Source organism: Erythrolamprus reginae, chromosome 1 (genome assembly GCF_031021105.1).
Source record: "Erythrolamprus reginae isolate rEryReg1 chromosome 1, rEryReg1.hap1, whole genome shotgun sequence".
NCBI classification, from domain to species: Eukaryota; Metazoa; Chordata; class Lepidosauria; order Squamata; family Dipsadidae; genus Erythrolamprus; species Erythrolamprus reginae.
Genome location: NC_091950.1, coordinates 16,861,371 through 16,881,929, shown reverse-complemented (window position 1 = coordinate 16,881,929; position 20,559 = coordinate 16,861,371). Strand labels below are relative to the sequence as shown.

At 42.0% G+C, this 20,559-nt stretch overlaps 1 protein-coding gene across 2 annotated transcripts in view; it reads right to left on the bottom strand.

The window, feature by feature from the left end:
• The window catches only part of TJP3 (tight junction protein 3), a 91,399-nt gene that overhangs the window by 35,995 nt on the left and 34,845 nt on the right, over positions 1 to 20,559 (bottom strand). For both annotated transcript variants that reach the window (XM_070745593.1, XM_070745585.1), the window contains exons 2-5: positions 6,931 to 6,987; positions 5,755 to 5,879; positions 4,129 to 4,231; positions 2,006 to 2,501 (exon numbers count right to left, since the gene is read on the bottom strand). In XM_070745593.1, the coding sequence (XP_070601694.1) occupies positions 2,006 to 2,501; positions 4,129 to 4,231; positions 5,755 to 5,879; positions 6,931 to 6,978 (772 nt within the window). In that variant the 5' untranslated portion in view covers positions 6,979 to 6,987. The remainder of the gene's footprint in view (positions 1 to 2,005; positions 2,502 to 4,128; positions 4,232 to 5,754; positions 5,880 to 6,930; positions 6,988 to 20,559) is intronic.

Below are 20,559 nucleotides of genomic sequence, written 5' to 3'. Positions count from 1 at the left end.
ATAGATAGATAGATAGATAGATAGATAGAGTTGGAAGGGACCTTGGAGGTCTTCTAGTCCAACCCCCTGCTTAGGCAGGAAACCCTACACTACTTCAGACATATGGTTTTCCAACATCTTCTTCAAAACTTCCAGTGTTGGAGCATTCACAACTTCTGGAGGCAACCTGTTCCACTGGTTAATTGTTCTAACTGTCAGAAAATTTTCTCCTTAGTTCTAAGTTGCTTCTCTCATTGTTCAGCTTATTTGACCCCTATGACAATCATTAAATGTCGTACCACATGATTCTTGACAAATGTATATTTTATTTTATGTACGCTGAGAGCATATGCACCAAGACAAATTCCTTGTGTGTCCAATCACACTTGGACAATAAAATTCTATTCTATTCTATTCTATTCTATCCATTGTTTCTTGTTCTACCCTCACGTGCTTCGGAAAGGGGCGGCATACAAATCTAAGTAATAAATAAAATAATAAAATAAATAATTCCTTCTTCTTTATGGCAACCCCTGAGATATTGGAAGACTGCTATGATGTCTCCCCTGGTCCTTCTTTTCATTAAACTAGACATAGCCAGTTCTTGCAACAGTTCTTCACATGTTTTAGCCTCCAGCCTCCCAATCTACAATCAAACAATCCCCTAAACAACAATTAAAAACAATATAAAAACAGTTAAAAACCTGTAAAAAATAACAATCATCCATATTCTGTTAGCCGGGTCTAGATGGTACCATTACTCAATGGCCCTAGGCCTGTCGGCAAAGCCAGATTTTGACGGCCTTCCGGAAAGCCAGTAGGGTGGGGGCAGTCCAGACATCCTGGGAGGAGCTGGTTCCAGAGAGCTGGCACCACTACACAGAAGGCCCTACCACATGGCCCCGCCAAGCAACACTGTATAGCCAGTGATGGGCTCCTACGGGAACGGTCAGGTATGCAGTGCCGGTAGAAAAATTTTGTTCAGGTACAGAGAACTGGTAGAAAAAAGTTTTGTCAGGTATGTAGAACCGGTAGAAAAATTTTGAATTTTTTTCTTTTTTCCCTACCCTCAAAACGATGTTATAGAGCACTGCACACCAAGACAACTAGACACAAGAACAGGGTTTTCCCAAACGCCATCACTCTGCTAAACAAATAATTCCCTCAAAACTATTTACTAAGGCTGCATTACTATTACTATTAGTCTTCTCATTATTCCTATCACCCATGCATAAGCACCAAAGACAAATTCCTTGTGTGTCCAATCACACTTGGCCAATAAAATAATTCTATTCCATTCCATCTATTTTCTATTTTCTATTTTCTATTTCCAATTTTCTATTTTCTCTTCTGTTCTATTCTATTCTATTCGAGTCTACAGAGAGGGGCAACATACAAATCCAATAAATAAATAAATAAATAAAACAAACAAACAAACAAACAAACAAACAAATTCTATTCTATTCTATATGGGTGAAAAAAGAAAGTTAGCCATTCAACTTCACTCTCCTTCCGTTTCACAAAAGTCCAATAAATAAATAAATAAATAAATAAATAAATAAATAAATAAATAAATAAATAAATAAATAAATAAATAAATAAATAAATAAATAAATAAATAAATAAATAAATAAATAAATAAATAAATAAATAAATAAATAAATAAATAAATAAATAAATAAATTCTATTCTATTCTATTCTATTCTATTCTATTCTATTCTAAATGGGTGAAAAACGAAAGTTAGCCATTCACCTTCGCTCTCCTTCCATTTCAAAAAAGTCAAATAAATAAATAAATAAATAAATAAATAAATAAATAAATTCTATTCTATTCTATTCTATTCTATTCTAAATGGGTGAAAAAAATAAAGTTAGCCATTCACCTTCACTCTCCTTCCGTTTCACAAAAGTCCAATCAATCAATCAATCAATCAATCAATCAATCAATCAATAAATAAATTCTATTCTATTCTATTCTATTCTATTCTATTCTAAATGGGTGAAAAAATAAAGTTAGCCATTCACCTTCACTCTCCTTCCGTTTCACCAAAACCGAGCGGACGGGTTTCATTGGCACGTCCTGCTTTGGTAGTCTCTTAAACCCAGACATTAAGACGAGGCCACCGTTGCTTCCTTTGTGATGGTGCCCATTGGCCAGAGGGGGCCTATCAGACCCGCTGTCTTGGCTCCGCCTCCGGTAGGCCCCCTCTTGGCTCCGCCTCCGGCTCCTGAGGGGTTGCCGACGGGTGCTGTCATTATCATCCTCACGATAATGTCCCGAACTTCTCTCGCTAGAGGAGTCCCCATCGTAACCGCGGTTATGTTCTGCTTCTGTCCGTGGCCGGCTCTGTCCGGTGCGTCTGCCCGAGGGGGCTGACTCACCACCCTGGTACCCATAATCCTCATCCGAGTCATCGTTTCCCCCATCTGTCACATGTTTAGTAGGAGTCAAGGGAGGCTGACTTTTCGGCTGGCTGGATTTGGCAACTGGAAGATGGATTTTCCTGGGCCTTTTTACCGTCTGCAATAAGAGAAAGAGAATTTACACCTGAGATTTGCTTCTCAGCTAATGTTTCTCAACCTTGGTAGCTTCCCTCCTGAACCTTATTTAACCCTTTAACATATTTAAATGTTTCGATCATGTCCCCCCTTTTCCTTCTGGCCTGCAGACTTTACAGATGGAGTTCATGAAGTCTTTCCTGATACGTTTTATGCTTAAGACCTTCCACCATTCTTGTAGCCCGTCTTTGGACCTGTTCAATTTTATCAATATATTTTTGTAGGTGAGGTCTCCAGAACTGAATGCAGTATTCCATTATTTGTAAAAATAATAAAGGTGGAATTCAAATAAATACATATAAATATATAGTATGATACAGGCAGGTCTATTTTTACAGGATAAGCAAGGGAACCAAAATAACCAAATAACAAAGTTAGACAGGAAGGTCTTCTACTGGTTAATTGTTCTGTCAGGAAATTTCTCCTCAATTCTAGGTTGGTTCTCTCCTTGATTAGTTTCCATCCATTGCTTCTTGTTCTGCCTTCAGCTGCAGAAACTAGGATACTTTTACCTCACCTCAACTTCCCATTTTTCTGAACCATTTAGCTGAACAAGTACAAGCAGAAGCTTCTGTGCATGCACAGAAGGATTGCGCGCACACATCCACACGCTCCCATTCCCGAAACTCACTATTGAGTTTAACCTTAGCTAATCTTAAAAGAAAGAAAGATAGAAAGAAAGAAGATAGGAAGGAAGGAAGGAAGGAGAGAGAGAGAAAGAAAGAAAGAAGGAAAGATGGAAGGAGAGAGAAAGAAAGAGAAAGAAAGAAAGAAAGAAAGAAGGAAGGAAGGGAGGAAGGAGAGAGAGAGAAAGAAAGAAGGAAAGAAGGAAGGAAGGAAGGAGAGAGAAAAAAAGAAAGAAAGAAGAAAGGAAGGAAGGAGAGAGAAAGAAAGAAAGACAGAAGGAAGGGAGAAAGGAAAGAGAGAGAGAAAGAAGGAAGGAAAGAAAGAAGATAGGAAAGAAGGAAGGAAGGAGAGATAGAGAAAGAAAGAAGGAAGGAGAGACAAAGAAAGAAAAAGAAAGAAGGAAGGAAGGAAGGAGAAAGAAAGACAGAAGGAAGGGAGAAAGGAAAGAGAGAGAGAGAAAGAAGGAAGGAGGGCAAGAAAGAAAGAAGGAAGGAAGGAGAGAGAAAGAAAGAAAGAAAGAAGAAAGGAAGGAAGGAGAGAGAAAGAAAGAAAGACAGAAGGAAGGGAGAAAGGAAAGAGAGAGAGAGAAAGAAGGAAGGAAAGAAAGAAAGAAGATAGGAAAGAAGGAAGGAAGGAGAGATAGAGAAAGAAAGAAGGAGAGACAAAGAAAGAAAAAGAAAGAAAGAAGGAAGGAAGGAGAAAGAAAGACAGAAGGAAGGGAGAAAGGAAAGAGAGAGAGAGAAAGAAAGAAGGAAGGAGGGCAAGAAAGAAAGAAGATAGGAAGGAAGGAAGGAAGGAGAGAGAGAGGAAGAAAGAAGGAAGGAAGGAGAAAGAAAGAAAGACAGAAGGAAGGGAGAAAGGAAAGAGAGAGAGGGAAAGAAGGAAAGGAAGGAAGAAAGAAAAAACAAAAAGATTTGGAAGTCTTGCCCTTTCTCCAACCAATCTGTTTCATCTGCACTCACAATATTAGCCAATTTGCCACAAGTTTTCAAAGTGGAGATGGCGAAAGAGGAAGACACGTTCTCCATGGAGAGGCCGTTGACCATGGCAATCTTGTCCCGGGTCCTGCCAAATATAAACAAGGAGTTAAGTAAAGGCCTAACGCAACAGGGAGTTTAAGGAAAGGCCTAAGACAAACTCGCATTGTCATGGCATCACATAAGGTATCATGACTTTCTCCCCCCTTCGCTAAACCGGCTGTGGCCAGTATGTGACGCATCCGGCTCACAGGCCGCGAGTTTGACACCCCTGCCTTAACCAGTGAGAAAGAAGCCACAATGTTTTCCTTTTCCTCTTTCTTTTCCAAAAATATTTAAAAGCATATTCATAATCTCTTCAACTTGCTTTTACCACATGGGATATCCCACCTCCATCCCCACCGCCATGGTCCGTGGATGGAATTGTCAGATTCCTAACGATCAGATTCCTGAAAGGGAGGTTTCACGGGCAGGAAAAGCAAGGCACAGAGCTTTCAACTAGTGATGGGCGAACCCAACAGTGTTCGGGTTCCGCATGTTCGGACGAACTTCACGCAAAGTTCGGCCGAACCTGAACCTGAACTCGAACGGTCCGTGGCATCAAAGCTCCGCCCCGGAATCCCATCGTTTTTTATTTTTACGGATTTTTTATTTTTATTTATTTTTATTTTTACGAAAAAGGACGCCGCAGCGGCGCTGCAAGCAAAGAGCGGTCCTTTCACGTTAAAAAAAAATATTTTTTTTTATCCAGGAAGTGATCACTTTGGCGTCCTTAGCAACTTGCGGGTATACGTGCTGTCAAAGCTCCGCCCCCCGGAATGTCTTCATGGGAAGGATTCCCCAGCTCCTTTTGTGCCTCCATCCCATCCTCCCGACCGCCCGTCAGCTCCCCGGTGTTCACCTTCCTCCGCCGCCACCGGTGCCCGGCTCCTCCACCTCTTCTCAGCAGATGACAGCCGGGCGGTGGCTTTCGTGGTGTTCGGCATGAACGCGAACCAGAGCACGATTTTTTAAAAAAAATCGGGTTCGGGTCCAGCATGCCAAACACCACAAAATTCGGTACGGACCTGAATTGTGTGGGTTCGGTTCGCCCAACACTACTTACAACCAAAGGATCTGTTGCTAAAATTCACCTCTGGGAACAGCTGATGGACGGTGTTCAGGGAGGCCATCCACTCCCCAATCAGCTTTTTTCTTATTTTCCTCCCCCAAATCTAAGATGTGTCTTATATTCCGGTGCGTTTTATAGTCCAAAAAATACGATAAGCAAATTGGTTCATTACTACGGATAGAAATTGACCCAAAGCATAGGTTTTACATTGGCACCCCCCAAAAAATCCGAAATTGCATCATGTGACTGCAGAATGCTACAACTACAGGGGTGGGTAAAGTTGGATCTTCTATGACTTGTGGACTTCAACTCCCAGAATTCCTGAGCCAATCATGCTAGCTCGGGAGTTCTGGGAGTTAAAGTCCACATGTCATAGAAGGGCCAACTTTGCCTATCCCTGAACGACATTATGGAAGGCAAACAGCAATTGGGTCTTGGCAGTGTCAGAGTAAATCATTTTAGTTTCTTTCCCTGGTTTGTAAGCTTGCTTAAGTACTCACTGGAGTCGTCCAACAGCTGGCCCTCCAGGCACCACATCGGATATGACAATCGAAGTGTCGCCATCTGAACCGGTGGGACGATCACGGCCACCCGAAATGGCAATGCCAAAACCTTTCCGGGGATCCTGCATGAAAGGAGAGAAAGGTTGAGATCTTTTCCAGCGCTTCTTATTGCAAGAAAATAGAAAATACCGTATTTTTAGGCAGAGGGGCGGCATACAAATCTAAGTAATAAATAAAATAAATAAATATAAGATGCACTTTATTTATGTTTTATTTATTTATTTATTTATTTATTTATTTATTTAATTTATTAATTAATTAATTTTATTTATTAATTAATTAATTTTATTTATTAATTTATTAATTTTATTTATTAATTTATTAATTTTATTTATTAATTTATTTATTTTTATTTATTGATTGATTGATTGATTGATTGATTGATTGATTGGTATGCCACCCCTCTCCGTGGACTCGGGGCAGCTAACAACAGTGATAAAAACAGCATGTAAATCCAATACTAAAAAACCCTTATTTATAAAACCAAACATACATACAAACATACCATGCATAAATTGTAGAGGCCTAGAGGGAAAGAATATCTCAGTTTCCCCATGCCTGATGGCAGAGGTGGGTTTTAAGGAGCTTACGAAAGGCGAGGAGGGTGGGGGCAATTCTAATCTCTGGGGGGAGTTGGTTCCAGAGGGCCGGGGCCGCCGCAGAGAAGGCTCTTCCCCTGGGGCCCGCCAACCGACATTGTTTTGTTGATGGTCCGGTGCCATGAAGGGATTTATACCTTCCTCTCCCAAAAGTGCCTGAAAATTTGGGTGCATCTTATACGCTGAATTTAGCTTTTTCCAAGCTTTTTTTTCCAGCCCTAACAAGGTGCTAACAATCTTCCCAGCACTTATGGGACAACCATGACCTGAGAAATTCCACAAACAATGAATGCTTCCTAAATAAAATCAATATATAACAAAATAATATTAATTTAATATTAAAAGTCTATATATTCCACATTTTAAAAACATCTACTCTATGAATATCGCAGACAGAAAAACAAAAGAAAAAAAATATTGATATGAAAAGTAACATATGGAAATATAAAACATCTATAGCGTGAAATTATTACTATTTATTTGATTCTCACAGGGGCTATAAGCCTCTACTTACCCGATTCAATGTAATGGTATATTGCTCCCAGATAGTCATTTCCTCCATCTCTGCAACCTAAAAGAGCACCAAAAGGGGAATAATTATTGAAAAGTCCAAGAGTTCTGGAAGTGAAAGACATTCCTACATGGCATTGGACCAGAATACCTCCGGAACCGCCTTCTACCGCACGAATCCCAGCGGCCGATAAGGTCCCACAGAGTTGGCCTTTTCCGGGTCCCGTCAACCAAACAATGTCGTTTGGCGGGCCCCAAGGGAAGAGCCTTCTCTGTGGCGGCCCCGGTCCTCTGGAACCAACTCCCCCCGGAGATTAGAACGGCCCCCACCCTCCTTGTCTTTCGCAAGTTACTCAAGACCCACCTGTATCGCCAGGCATGGGGGAACTAAGACATCTCCCCCAGGCTTTTTATATTTTATGTTTGGTATATGTGCTGTATGGTTTTTAATTGTTGGGGTTTTTATATATTTTTTATTATTAGATTTGTCCCATTGTTACACTGTTTCTTATTACTGTTGTGAGCCGCCCCGAGTCTTCGGAGAGGGGCGGCATACTAATATAATAAATAATAATAATAATAATAATAATAATAATAATAATAATAATAATAATAATAATAATTCCAGGGTCATCTATCTACAAGTATTCTAAACATTTTAGTTTCTCGACCCTTTTACACACTTAAAAATGATTGAGAATCTCTAAGTGTTTTGTTTCATGTGGGTGATATCTATCTATATTGACTGGAAAAATTAAAACAGAAATGTAAGAATATTAAAAGCCACCCAGAGTCCTTCAGGAGTTGAGTGGCATATAAATTAAATTAATAAAAGTAAGGTTCTACATTTAGACAAGAAAAACCAAGTACAGTAATCCCTTGCTACTTCATGGTTCATCTTTTGTGAATTCGCTATTTCACTGTTTTTTCCAAAGGGGCTGATTATTTATTATTATTATTTATTAAATTTGTATGCTGCCCCTCTCCGTAGACTCGGGGCAGCTACATCGTGGCTAATAAAGGAAAACCCCGGAAAACTGTGAAAGATGAATATATTAAAAAAAACAATTTCAGCACCATCGGATGCGATACCGTAGTATAAAGGGCCTTGTAACAGGGGCTGTGATTGGTGTGAAAATGACGAATCATAGACTCCCATTTTGTATTCTGGCCTGTGATTGGTTATTGGTGATTGGTGGTTGTATTCACTGTACAATGGCTCCCAAGCATCCTTGTTTATCCAAGGCTGGTAATGAGGCTAAATGCAAATGAAAAATGATGACGATTGCTGAGAAGATTCAACTTTTAGATATGTTGAAGGGAGAAGCTGCACGGCCACGGGACATCACTTTGGTGTTAACGAATCCACTGTACGTTCTATCAAGAAGTGTGAGGCTAGCATCAGGAAGACGGCTACTCTCTCCTTTAATAAGATGGCAAAGAGGGTGGGTACGGGTCATAATAAAACCATCGTCCGTTTGTTAGCTGCTTTGGCTGTATGGATAAACGACTGCCGAAAGAAGGGCATAGCCTTGAATTCATAAGAACATAAGAACCTAAGAAGAGCCATGCTGAATCAGGCCAAAGCCCTTCGAGTCCAGCATTCTGTGTCCCACAGTGGCCCACCAATTGTCCTTGGGGATCTTGAGCAGAAAGAGAAGGCAAGACCCTCCCTTTCCCCTGACCACCAACAAATGGTACTCAAGGGAATCCTGCCTGCCTCAACCAACATAGAGGCGGCACTTGGATATCTGTTTCAATAACCACCGATACACTTGGCATCCATGAATCTGTCTAATTCTGCCTTGAAGCTATCAAAGCTGACAGCTGTCACAACCTCTTCTGGAAGTGAATTCCATAAACCAAGGACCCTCTGGGTGAAGAAATATTCCCTTGATTTGTCCTCTCTTACCTATGAGCTTTAGGGAGGGCCCCCTTGTCCTAGTATGTATGTATGTATGTATGTATGTATGTATGTATGTATGTATGTATGTATGTATGTATTTATTTATTTATTTATTTAGTCCAATACATAATACACATTGAAGAGAAAGATATATATAAGAGTATGTATAAGAAAGATATGTAAAGATATATAAGTAAAGAAAAGAATAGAAGAAAAGATATAAAAGTATAGGTGAACATATTTGAAAGGAAGAAAAGATAAATGAGATAAGGAGAGACAATTGGACAGGGGACGGAAGGCACACTGGTGCACTTATGCATGCCCCTTACTGACCTCTAAGGAACCTGGAGAGGTCATTCGTGGATAGTCTAAGGGGAAAATGTTTGGGGTTAGGGGTTGACACTACTGAGTCAGGTAATGAGTTCCACGCTTCGACAACTCGGTTGATGAAGTCATATTTTTTACAGTTAAGTTTGGAGCGGTTAATATTAAGTTTGAATCTGTTGCGTGCTCTTGTGTTGTTGCGATTGAAGCTGAAATAGTCATTGACAGGTAGAACGTTGCAGCATATGATCATGTGGGCAATACTCAAATCATGTTTTAGGCGACGTAGTTCTAAGCTTTCTAGACCTAGGATTGATAGTCTGCTTTCGTAGGGTATTCTATTTCGAGTGGAGGAGTGAAGGGCTCTTCTGGTGAAGTATCTTTGGACATTTTCAAGGGTGTTGATGTCCGAGATGTGGTATGGGTTCCAGACAGATGAACTGTATTCAAGGATGGGTCTGGAAAAAGTTTTGTAGGCTCTGGTGAGTAGCTTGAGATTGCCAGAGCAGAAGCTGCGTAGGATCAGGTGATAATTGTGTGATAATTTTTCTCTATCCACCTTTTCTATCCCATGCATGATTTTATGCACTTCGATCAAGTCACCCCTTAAACGCCGTCTTACAAGGCTGAAGAGACCAAGGCGTTGCAACCTGGTTTCATAAGGGAGGGGCTCCCTTATGTAAAATGTAATTATATAAGCATGTAAAAGCGTCAAACATCATTCAAACCAAGGCTAGGAGCCTGTACGATAGTTTGGCGGGTAGCGAGCCTGAAGAGATTGATGACAACGAGGAGGAAGAAGACGATGAACCGCAACCAGGAACGTCCAGTGAGTCTCAATCTAGTCGTAAAAAATCTTTTACTGCTAGCAAAGGTTGGTTTACGAAGTTTCAGCAACGTTACGGCCTGAAAAAATGTTTCCTTGTACGGAGAGGCTTCCTCTGCTGACAAGGAAACTGCTGAAGCATACGTGAACGAAAAGTTCAAGAAGATTATATCAGATGGTGATTATAAGCCTGAACAAGTTTTTAATATGGATGAGACTGGCTTATTTTGGAAAAGAATGCCGTCCAGTCAGCGAAGCAGTGGAAGTGATGTGCTGGTGCCTGGAGGCTGTTGGGGTCCGGATGGGTGTCAACAGACTCAAGCTCAACCCTGATAAGACGGAGTGGCTGTGGGTTTTGCCTCCCAAGGACAATTCCATCTGTCCGTCCATTACCCTGGGGAGGGGAACTACTGACCCCCTCAGAGAGGGTCCACAACTTGGGCGTCCTCCTCGATCCACAGCTCACATTAGAGAACCATCTTTCAGCTGTGGCGAGGGGGGCGTTTGCCCAGGTTCGCCTGGTGCACCAGTTGCGGCCCTATTTGGACCGGGAGTCACTGCTCACAGTCACTCATGCCCTCATCACCTCAAGGCTCGACTACTGTAACGCTCTCTACATGGGGCTACCTTTGAAAAGTATTCGGAAATTTCAGATCGTGCAGAATGCAGCTGCGAGAGCTACCATGGGCTTTGCTAAATATGCCCATGTCACACCAACACTCCGCAGTCTGCATTGGTTGCCGATCAGTTTCCGGTCACAATTCAAAGTGTTGATTATGACCTATAAAGCCCTTTATGGCATCGGACCAGTATATCTCCGGGACCGCCTTCTGCCACACGAATCCCAGCCACCAGTTAGGTCCCACAGAGTTGGCCTTCTCCGGGTCCCGTCGACTAACAATGTCATTTGGCGGGCCCCAGGGGAAGAGCCTTCTCTGTGGTGGCCCCAACCCTCTGGAACCTACTCCCCCCTGTGATCAGAATTGCCCCCACCCTCCTTGCCCTTCGGAAGCTCCTTAAAACCCACCTCTGTCGTCAGGCATGGGGAAACTGAGATATGCCCCTCCCCCTAGGCGTAAACAATTTATGCATGGTATGTTTGTGTGTATGTTTGGTTTTTTAAAGTAGGGTTTTTTAAATTATTTTAAATATTAAGATTTGTTATATGTTGTTTCAGTATTGTTGTTAGCCGCCCTGAGTCTGCGGAGAGGGGCGGCATACAAATCTAACAAACAAACAAACAAACAAACACACACACACACACACACACACACACAAACAAACAAATAAATAAATAACTTTCCTGTTTAAAGAAGAAGCAAAAGCCTCTGGCTTTAAAGCCTTTAAAGATTGCGTAACCCTCGTGATGTGCGGCAATGCTGCGGGATATTTATTTATTACAGTATTTTTATTATTATTATTTATTAGATTTGTATGCCGCCCCTCTCCGGAGACTCGGAGCGGCTCACAACAAGAAACAGAACAAATCCAATAACATTAAAACAATTTAAGACCCTTAATATAAAAAGCAATCATACATCTCATACAGACCATACATAAAGCGGAAACGGCCCAGGGGAATCAATTTCCCCATGCCTGACGACAGAGGTGGGTTTTGAGGAGTTTGCGAAAGGCGAGGAGGGTGGGGGCAATTTGAATCTCTGGGGGGAGTGGATTCCAGAGGGCTGGGGCCGCCACAGAGAAGGCTCTTCCCCGAGGTCCCGCCAGACAACATTGTTTAGTCGACGGGACCCAGAGAAGGCCAACTCTGTGGGACCTAATCGGCTGCTGGGATTCGTGCAGCAGAAGGTGGTCCCGTAGGTATTCTGGTCCGAAGCCATGTAGGGCTTTATAGGTCATCACTGACCACACCTGGAGTACTGTATTCAGTTCTGGTCACCACACTTCAAAAGAGACATTGAAACTCTGGAGAAGGTGCAAAAGAGAGCAACCAAGATGATTAAGGGATTGGAAACCAAGACTTACGAAGAGAGACTGAGGGAACTGGGCATGGATAGCCTAGAGAAAAGGAGGGCCAGAGCGGATGTGATAGCAGTCTACAAGTATACGAGGGGATGTCACAGAGAGGAGGGGATCACTTTATTCTCCAGGGCACCAGAGGGCCAGATGAGGAACAACGGCTGGAAGCTGACCAAGGAGAGATTCAACATGGAGATAAGGAGGAACTTCCTGACGGTCAGAGCGATCAACCAATGGAACAACCTACCAGCGGATGTTGTGAACTCCAACACTCTGGACATTTTAAAGAGAAGATTGAACTGCCACTTGACTGGTGTACTATAAGGTTCCTGTTTGGGCAGGGGGTTGGACTCGATGGCCTTCATGGTCCCTTTCAACTCTAACAATAGATAGATAGATAGATAGATAGATAGATAGATAGATAGATAGATAGATAGATAGATAGATAGATAGATGATAGATAGATAGATAGATAGATAGATAGATGATAGATAGATAGATAGATAAAAAAAATTAAAATAAATAAATAGATAGATAAAAAAATAAAAAATAAATAAATAGATAGATAAAAAAATAAAAAATAAATAAATAGATAGATAAAAAAATAAAAAAATAAAAAAATAGATAGATAGATAGATAGATAAAATATATATATATAAATAGAAAGATAGATAGATAGATAAAAAAATAAAAAATAAATAGATAGATAGGTAGGTAGGTAGGTAGGTAGATAGATAGATAGATAGATAGATAGATAGATAGATAGATAGATAGATAGATAGATAAACCACCAACACTTTGAATTGTGTCAGGAAATTAATCGGCAACCAGTGCAGGCTGCGGAGTATTGACGAGACATAGGCGTATCTAGGAAGGCCCACGATTGCTCACGCGGCCGCATTCTGCACGATCTGAAGTTTCCAAACACTTTTCAGAGGCCCTGCTCAGTTCCTGCAATCACTCTGCATATGTTTTACTTTCCAGTCCCCTTACCATCCTGGTTGCTCTCTTTTGTTTGACGTTTCATTCTCCAAAACTTTTCAACCACTGCTGATGCTTTTTATAACCACACAGCACTTTACACAACTGTGTAAGTTGTATAGCTACACAACTTATTATTATTATTTTATTATTTATTGGATTTGTATGCCGCCCCTCTCCGCAGACCCGGGGCAGCTAACAACAATAATAAAAAACAACATGTAACAATCCAATTTAATAAAAAAACTAAAAACCCTTATTATAAAAACCAAACATACACACAAAGATACCATACATAACTTGTAATGGCCATGGGGAAGGAATATCTTAATTCCCCCATGCCTCGCGACAAAGGTGGGTCTTGAGTAATTTGCAAAAGACAAGGAGGGTGGGGGCCGTTCTAATCTCTGGGGGGAGTTGATTCCAGAGGGCCGGGGCCACCACAGAGAAGGTTCTTCCCCTGGGGCCCGCCAAACGACATTGTTTGGTCGACGGGACCCGGAGAAGGCCAACTCTATGGGACTTTATTGGCCGCTGGGATTCGTGCAGTAGAAGGCGGTTCCGGATGTATTCTGCCCCAATGCCATGTACGGCTTTAAAGGTCATTACCAACACTTTGAATTGTGACTGGAAACCCATCGGCAGCCAGTGCAGGCTGCGGAGTGTTGCAGAAACGTGGGCAAATCTAGGCAGCCCCACGATGGCTCTCGCGGCCGCATTTTGAACAATCTGAAGTTTCTGAACACTTTTCAAGGGTAGCCCCATGTAGAGAACGTTGCAGTAATTGAACCTCGAGGTGATGAGGGCATGAGCGACTGAGAGCAGTGATTCCCGGTCCAAATAGGGCTGCAACTGGTGCACCAAGCGAACCTGGGCAAACGCCCCCCTCGCCACAGCTGAAAGATGACGTTCCAATGTCAGCTGTGGATCAAGGAGGACGCCCAAGTTGCGAACCCTCTCTGAGGGGATCAATAGTTCCCCCCCAGGGTGATGGACGGACAGATGGAATTGTCCTTGGGAGGCAAGACCCACAGCCACTCCGTCTTGTCTGGGTTGAGTTTGAGCTTGTTGACACCCATCCAGGCCCCAACAGCCTCCAGGCACCGGCACATCACTTCCACTGCTTCGTTGACTGGACATGGGGTGGAGATGTATAGCTGGGTATCATCGGCATATTGACTGTTGCGGCTTTGGGGGGGGGGAATTGAAGGGCGATTTAGGGCGGACATTGAATATGATTTTCCTGTCCTCCTTTTACGTTTGAAGGCCTGGATGGAAACCTAAGACCGAAATAGTTTAAAGGGAAGGAAAAGTAGGTCATCTTCCCTCGGAAGCAAATCTTATCACCAGTTTCTTGCCAAGGAGCCAGAGGATGAAAGATACTTTCCTGCAAACTCCTCGAGGGATTCTGCACAGCCTTTCGTGGTGTATTTATGGAAACAATTCTCAAGGCATTTGCAAGTAAATGCCCCAGACAAATCTGCCAATGTAATTAAATGCAAACGGAGGACGTGCCCTTCTGTTGTGCTTTTGAATTCAAAAGTGGGATTTTAAAGTCAGGAGCTCACTGTGTTGTATTTTCACCGAGATGAGCTGCAAAATGCCAAGAAGGCACTAATTTCAGATCTTTCCCTGGTCCTGCCATGCAAACCAATTAGCACCATGAGATCTAAGTGTAGACAATTCCCTTGAGTCATGTGCAACTTTTTGCAATTTTTTTCTTAGCGCTAATTTTTATTTATTCTTAATCCCACACAACAATATCGCCCAAAAAGCTTCTAGAGTTGTTAACCTGATCCTATGCAGCTTCTGCTCAGGCAATCTCACACTACTCACAAGAGCCTACAAAACCTTTGCCAGACCCATCCTAGACTACTGCTCATCTGTCTGGAACCCATACCACATCTCAGACATCAACACCCTTGAAAATGTCCAAAGATATTTCACAAGAAGAGCCCTTCACTCCTCCACTCGAAACAGAATATCCTACAAAAATAGACTAACAATCCTGGGCCTAGAAAGCCTAGAACTACGGCGCCTAAAACACGATTTGAGTATTGCCCACAAGATCATATGCTGCAATGTCCTACCGGTCAATGACTACTTCAGCTTCAACCGCAACAACACAAGAGTACGCAACAGATTCAAACTTAATGCAAACCGCTCCAAACTTGACTGTAAAAATTATGATTTCAACAATTGAGTTATCGAAGTGTGGAACTCATTACCGGACTCAATTGTGTCAACCCCTAACCCCCAACATTTCTCCCTTAGACTCTCCACGATTGACCTCTCCAGGTTCCTAAGAGGCCAGTAAGGGGTGTACATAAGTGCACTAGTGTGCCTTTCGTCCCCTGTCCAATTGTCTTTCCTTTCTTTCACCTATCATATATATTCTCTTCCTTTCATATATCCTCTCCTCTAAGTTCACTTTTACCCTTATATATATTACCACATGTCTATTTTCTTCCTATGTATTTGTGTATTGGACAAATGAATGAATAAATAATAAATAAATCTATTTTTGCTAGTCAAGGCTATGGTTTTCCTGTTGCAGGAGTGACAAGACTCAAGACCACTGGTTCAAAATAAGTTGCTTCATTTGCACAAAGAGGTTCAGAGCAATATAGCAGAGGCAACATCTGAACACTCTCTTATAGAAAAGCAAGTACACAGTAATCCCTTGCTACTTCACGGTTCATCTTTCGCGGATTCGCTATTTCATGGGTTTTTAAAGGGGGCTTAAATCCATTAAAAATTTTAAATCCATTAAAACGTCATAAAATTCTTCTACAGTACTACTGTACTCTATGAAAGAAACTGGTAGGATATCACATGTAGTTCCAGCTGAGAAACATTATAGAATGACTGTTTAATGCAAAGGGTGGGTTTTAAAAGTCCAAATACTTGTTAAATACATAAAAAAATATCTTTACTTCACGGAAATTAGTTTTTCACAGTTGGTCCCCGGCGAAAAATGAGGGATCACTGTAGTTATATACTCCTCAAAAGTAGCAAAACATGGAAATATCAATGATTGGTTATAATATGGATCAGCCCTTGGTACCTCCGGAACCGCCTGCTACCGCACGAATCCCAGCGACCAGTTAGGTCCCACAGATTTGGCCTTCTCTGGGTCCCGTCGACCAAACAATGTCGTTTGGCGGGCCCCAGGGGAAGAGCCTTCTCTGTGGCAGCCCCGGCACTCTGGAATCAACTCCCCCGGAGATTAGAACTGCCCCCACACTCCTTGTCTTTCGTAAATTACTCAAGACCCATCTATACCGCCAGGCATGGGGGAGTTGAGACACCTTTCCCCCAGGCTTTTTTATATTTATGTTTGGGTATGTATATGTTGTTTGCTTTTTTAAATATGATAGGGTTTTATATGCTTTTTAATATTAGATTTGTTTTCGCTGGAATATTGTTTTTATTACTGTTGTGAGCCACCCCGAGTCTTCGGAGAGGGGTGGCATGCAAATCTAATAAATTGAATTGAATTGAATTGAATATTAAAGAAAGTTAAAATATCTTGTGGTCTATCTAAGCTTCCTGCAGTTCATTTGTGGTTAAGCCTACACTTGAAAAGCTGTGCATTCTGAATTTGACATCTGCCATTTCCTTTGTTTTTTCCACACCTCTTAAAGTCTACAGAGCCACAAGACTTTATGACCTTCTTTTTGACTTCCTTCACTTTAATTTATTTATTTATTTATTTATTAGATTTCTATGCCGCCTTTCTCGAGGCGACTCAAGGCAGCGTACAACATTAAATATAACAATATAGTGTTCCCTCGACCTTCGCGGATCCGACCTTCGCGAAAAGTCTATACCACGGTTTTTCAAAAAATATTAATTAAAAAAGACTTCGTGGGGTTTTTTTCTATACCATGATTTTTCCCGCCCAATGACTTCATACGTCACCGTTAAACTTCCATCCGCCATTGCTGATTGGCCGAAATCTCAGCCAATCAGCATTGATATCATTAATTGTTAAGATCATTAATTATGTTTATCAATTTTGCTAATAAATAACAAAATAAATAATTATTGTTAATAAATAATTATGTTTATAAATATCATTAAGTGTTTTATTCAATGGTGAGTACAAGTAATAATGGGGAGTAATAATCTAAATGGTTGTTAAGGGAATGGGAAATGGTAATTTAGGGTTTTAAAGTGTTAAGGGAAGTCTTGTGATACTGTTCATAGCCAAAAATGGCGTATTTACTTCCGCAGCTCTACTTCGCGGAAATTTGACTTTCGCGGGCGATCTTGGAACGCATCCCCCGCGAAAGTCAAGGGAACACTGTAGAAGAAATCTAAATAACTATAAAAATTATGAAAATTTACTTTAAAAAACCACATTTTAAAAGACCCCATATAGACTCACACACATTCGTTCAGTCCAATCCAATCATACCTTGCTTCACCTTATCTCCTGCCTCATTCCCAGTCGTAACATATGGCTGTGAAAGTTGGACCATAAGGTAGGCTGAGAATTTAGGCCTTTGAACTATGATGCTGGAGATCCAACCGGTCAGTTCTAGAGGAGCTCAACCCTGACTGCTCTTTAGAAGGCCAGATCCTTAAGATGAACTTTGGCCACCTAATGAGAAGGAAGGACTCCCTGGAGAAGAGCCTAATGCTGGGAACGATTGAGGGCAAAAGAAGAATGGGACGACAGAGAATGAGGTGGCTGGATGGAGTCCCTGAAGCAGTAGGCATCAACTTAAATGGACTCCAGAGGAAGTCCTGGAGGAACTTTGTCCATGGGGTTGCGATGGGTTGGACATGACTTTGCAACTATCTCTGGGACCGCCTTCTGCCGCACAAATCCCAGTAACCAGTTAGGTCCCACAGAGTTGGCCTTCTCCGGGTCCCGTCAACTAAACAATGTCGTTTGGCGGGACCCAGGGGAAGAGCCTTCTTTGTGGCGGCCCTGACCCTCTGGAACCAGCTCCTTCTTCTTATTATTATTATTATTATTATTCTTATTATTATTAGTAGTAGTAGTAGTAGTAGTAGTAGTAGTAGTTTTGTCAAGTACATATTGGTGGCATGCAGAGATATAATAATATTCATATAGATGATACTAATAAAAAAGAAAACTTAGGACAGGGGACGGAAGGCACACTGGTGCACTTTTGCACGCCCCTTACTTCTCTCCTTGTCCAGCTTCCACCCATTGTTTCTTATCTACCTTCAGGTGCTTTGGTGAATAGGTTGACTCCCTCTTCCTTGTGGCAACCCCTGAGATTTTTTCATTCATTCATTCATTGGATTTATATGCTGCGCCTCTCCAAGAACTCCGAGATATTGGAAGACTGCTATCATGTCTCCTCTAGTCCTTTTTTCCCATTAAACTAGACATACCCAGTTCCTGCAACCGTTCTTCATATGTTTTAGCCTCCAGTCCCCTAATAACGTCATATAAGGAAGTTTCTGTGTTTGCAAACAGTAGAAATATGCAATTAAAGAACGAAAACTTGAACTGATCTAGTAAAATCATTTAATATGTTTGACTGTAGTCTTATATAACTGTGTTGACCTTCTGCCTGGTTATTTTTTTTTCCTTCTTGTCCTGTAAGACTAGAATCCTGGTAACACTGTGATTTTCAAGAGTGTGGCAGACTTGCAAAATTCCGCCACAATACTCTCACAATCGGGACCCACATTTGCATTGCTAAGCAAGCTGGTTGTTAGGTGAATCACACCCAATGTTATGTCCTTTATTGCCACAGTTGTTAAGCAAATTGCTGCAGTTATTCAGTGAATCATGTGGCCATTAAAGCGAATCAAATTTTCCCCCTTGGCTTTGCTTGTGAGAAGGCAGCTGGAGAAGTTGCAACTAGCAAAAATTGGTAAATACAGTGATACCTTGTCTTACAAACTTAATTGGTTCTGGGACGAGGTTCTTAAGGTGAAAAGTTTGTAAGACGAAATAATGTTTCCTATAGGAATCAATGGAAAAGCGATTAATGCGTGCAAGCCCAAAATTCACCCTTTTTGCCAGCCGAAGCGCCTGTTTTTGTGCTGCTGGGATTCTCCTGAGGCTTCTCTCCATGGGAAACCCCACCTCCGGACTTCTGTGTTTTTGCAATGCTGCAGGGGAATCCCAGCAGGGCAAAAACGAACGCTTTGCTGGCAACGGAAGTCCAGAGGTGGGGATTCCCAGCGAAGGGAGTATCAGTGAAATTGCAGCATCTCAAAAACACCGAAGTCCTCGAAACCCCACCTGCGACCTCTGTGTTTTTGCGATGCTGCAATTTCACTAAGGCTCCCCTCGCTGGGAAACCCCACCTCCGGACTTCCGTTGCCAGCGAAGCGCCCATTTTTGCACTGCTGGGATCCCCCTGCTGGAATTCCCCTGCAGCATCACAAAAACACGGAAGTCCGGAGATGGGGTTTCCCATGGAGGGGAGCTTCATGGGAATCCCAGCAGCGCAAAAACGGGTGCTTCGCTGGCAATGGAAGTCCAGAGGCAGGGCATCCCAGCAGCGGCGGTGGGTTTGTAAGGTGAAAATAGTTTGGAAGAAGAGGCAAAAAAATCTTAAACCCCGGGTTTGTATCTCGAAAAGTTTGTATGACGAGGCGTTGGTAAGACGAGGTATCACTGTACATGTCAGTTGTCACGCATGAGTCTCAGCGACTGGTTAGGTCCCACAGAATTGGCCTTCTCCAGGGCCCATCAACTAGACAATGTCACTTGGCAGGGCCAAGGGGAAGAGCCTTCTCTGTGGTGGCTACAGCCCTCTGGAATCAGCTCCCCCCAGAGATTCGCACTGCCCCCACCCTCCTCCCCTTCCACAAGAGTCTGAAAATTCATGTAGGTCGCCAGGCTTGGGGCAATTAGACTCTTGCCCCCTGGCCAAGGAATGTAATGTATCCTTGTTGTGTGAATGGGAATGATTGATTTTTTAAATGTTACTGGGGTTTTAGATTAACCAGTTTAAATTAATTGGATTAGGACAAGGGTAGGCAAAGTTGACTCTTCTATGACTTATGGACTTCAACTCCCAGAATTCCTGAGCCAATCATGCTAGCTCAGGAATTCTGGGAATTGAAGTCCACATGTCATAGAAGAGCCAACTTTGCCTTCCCCTGGATTAGGATGTTTATATTGTTTCGTTTATACGTTGTAAGCCTCCCCAAGTTCTCAGAGAGGGGCAGCATGTCAATCAATCAATCAATCAATCAATCAAATAATTGTATAAATAAAATTCCTGATCATGTGACCATGGGAGATGCTGCAATGGTCCTAAATGCAAGGTCTTGCCATAAGTCTCTCTTTTTGTGCTGTTGTAACTTCAAATGGTCACTAAAAATGATTGTAAGGTGAATTGTGAATACCAAAAAGAACTTCTAGGTTCAGAGGCAGTCTATCTCAAGGGAAAGCCAACAACAAGAGGGTGCTGTATATCCTGTACCACGAGTCTCCAACCTTGGCAACTCTAAGACTTCAACTCATATAATTCTTCAGACAGCTCTGCTGAATTCAGGGAGTTGAAGTCCACAAGTCTTAAAGCAAAATGTCTGAGGAATTCTGGGAATTGAAATCCACAAGTCTTCGGAGAGGGGCGGCATACAAATCTAATAAATTATTATTATTATTA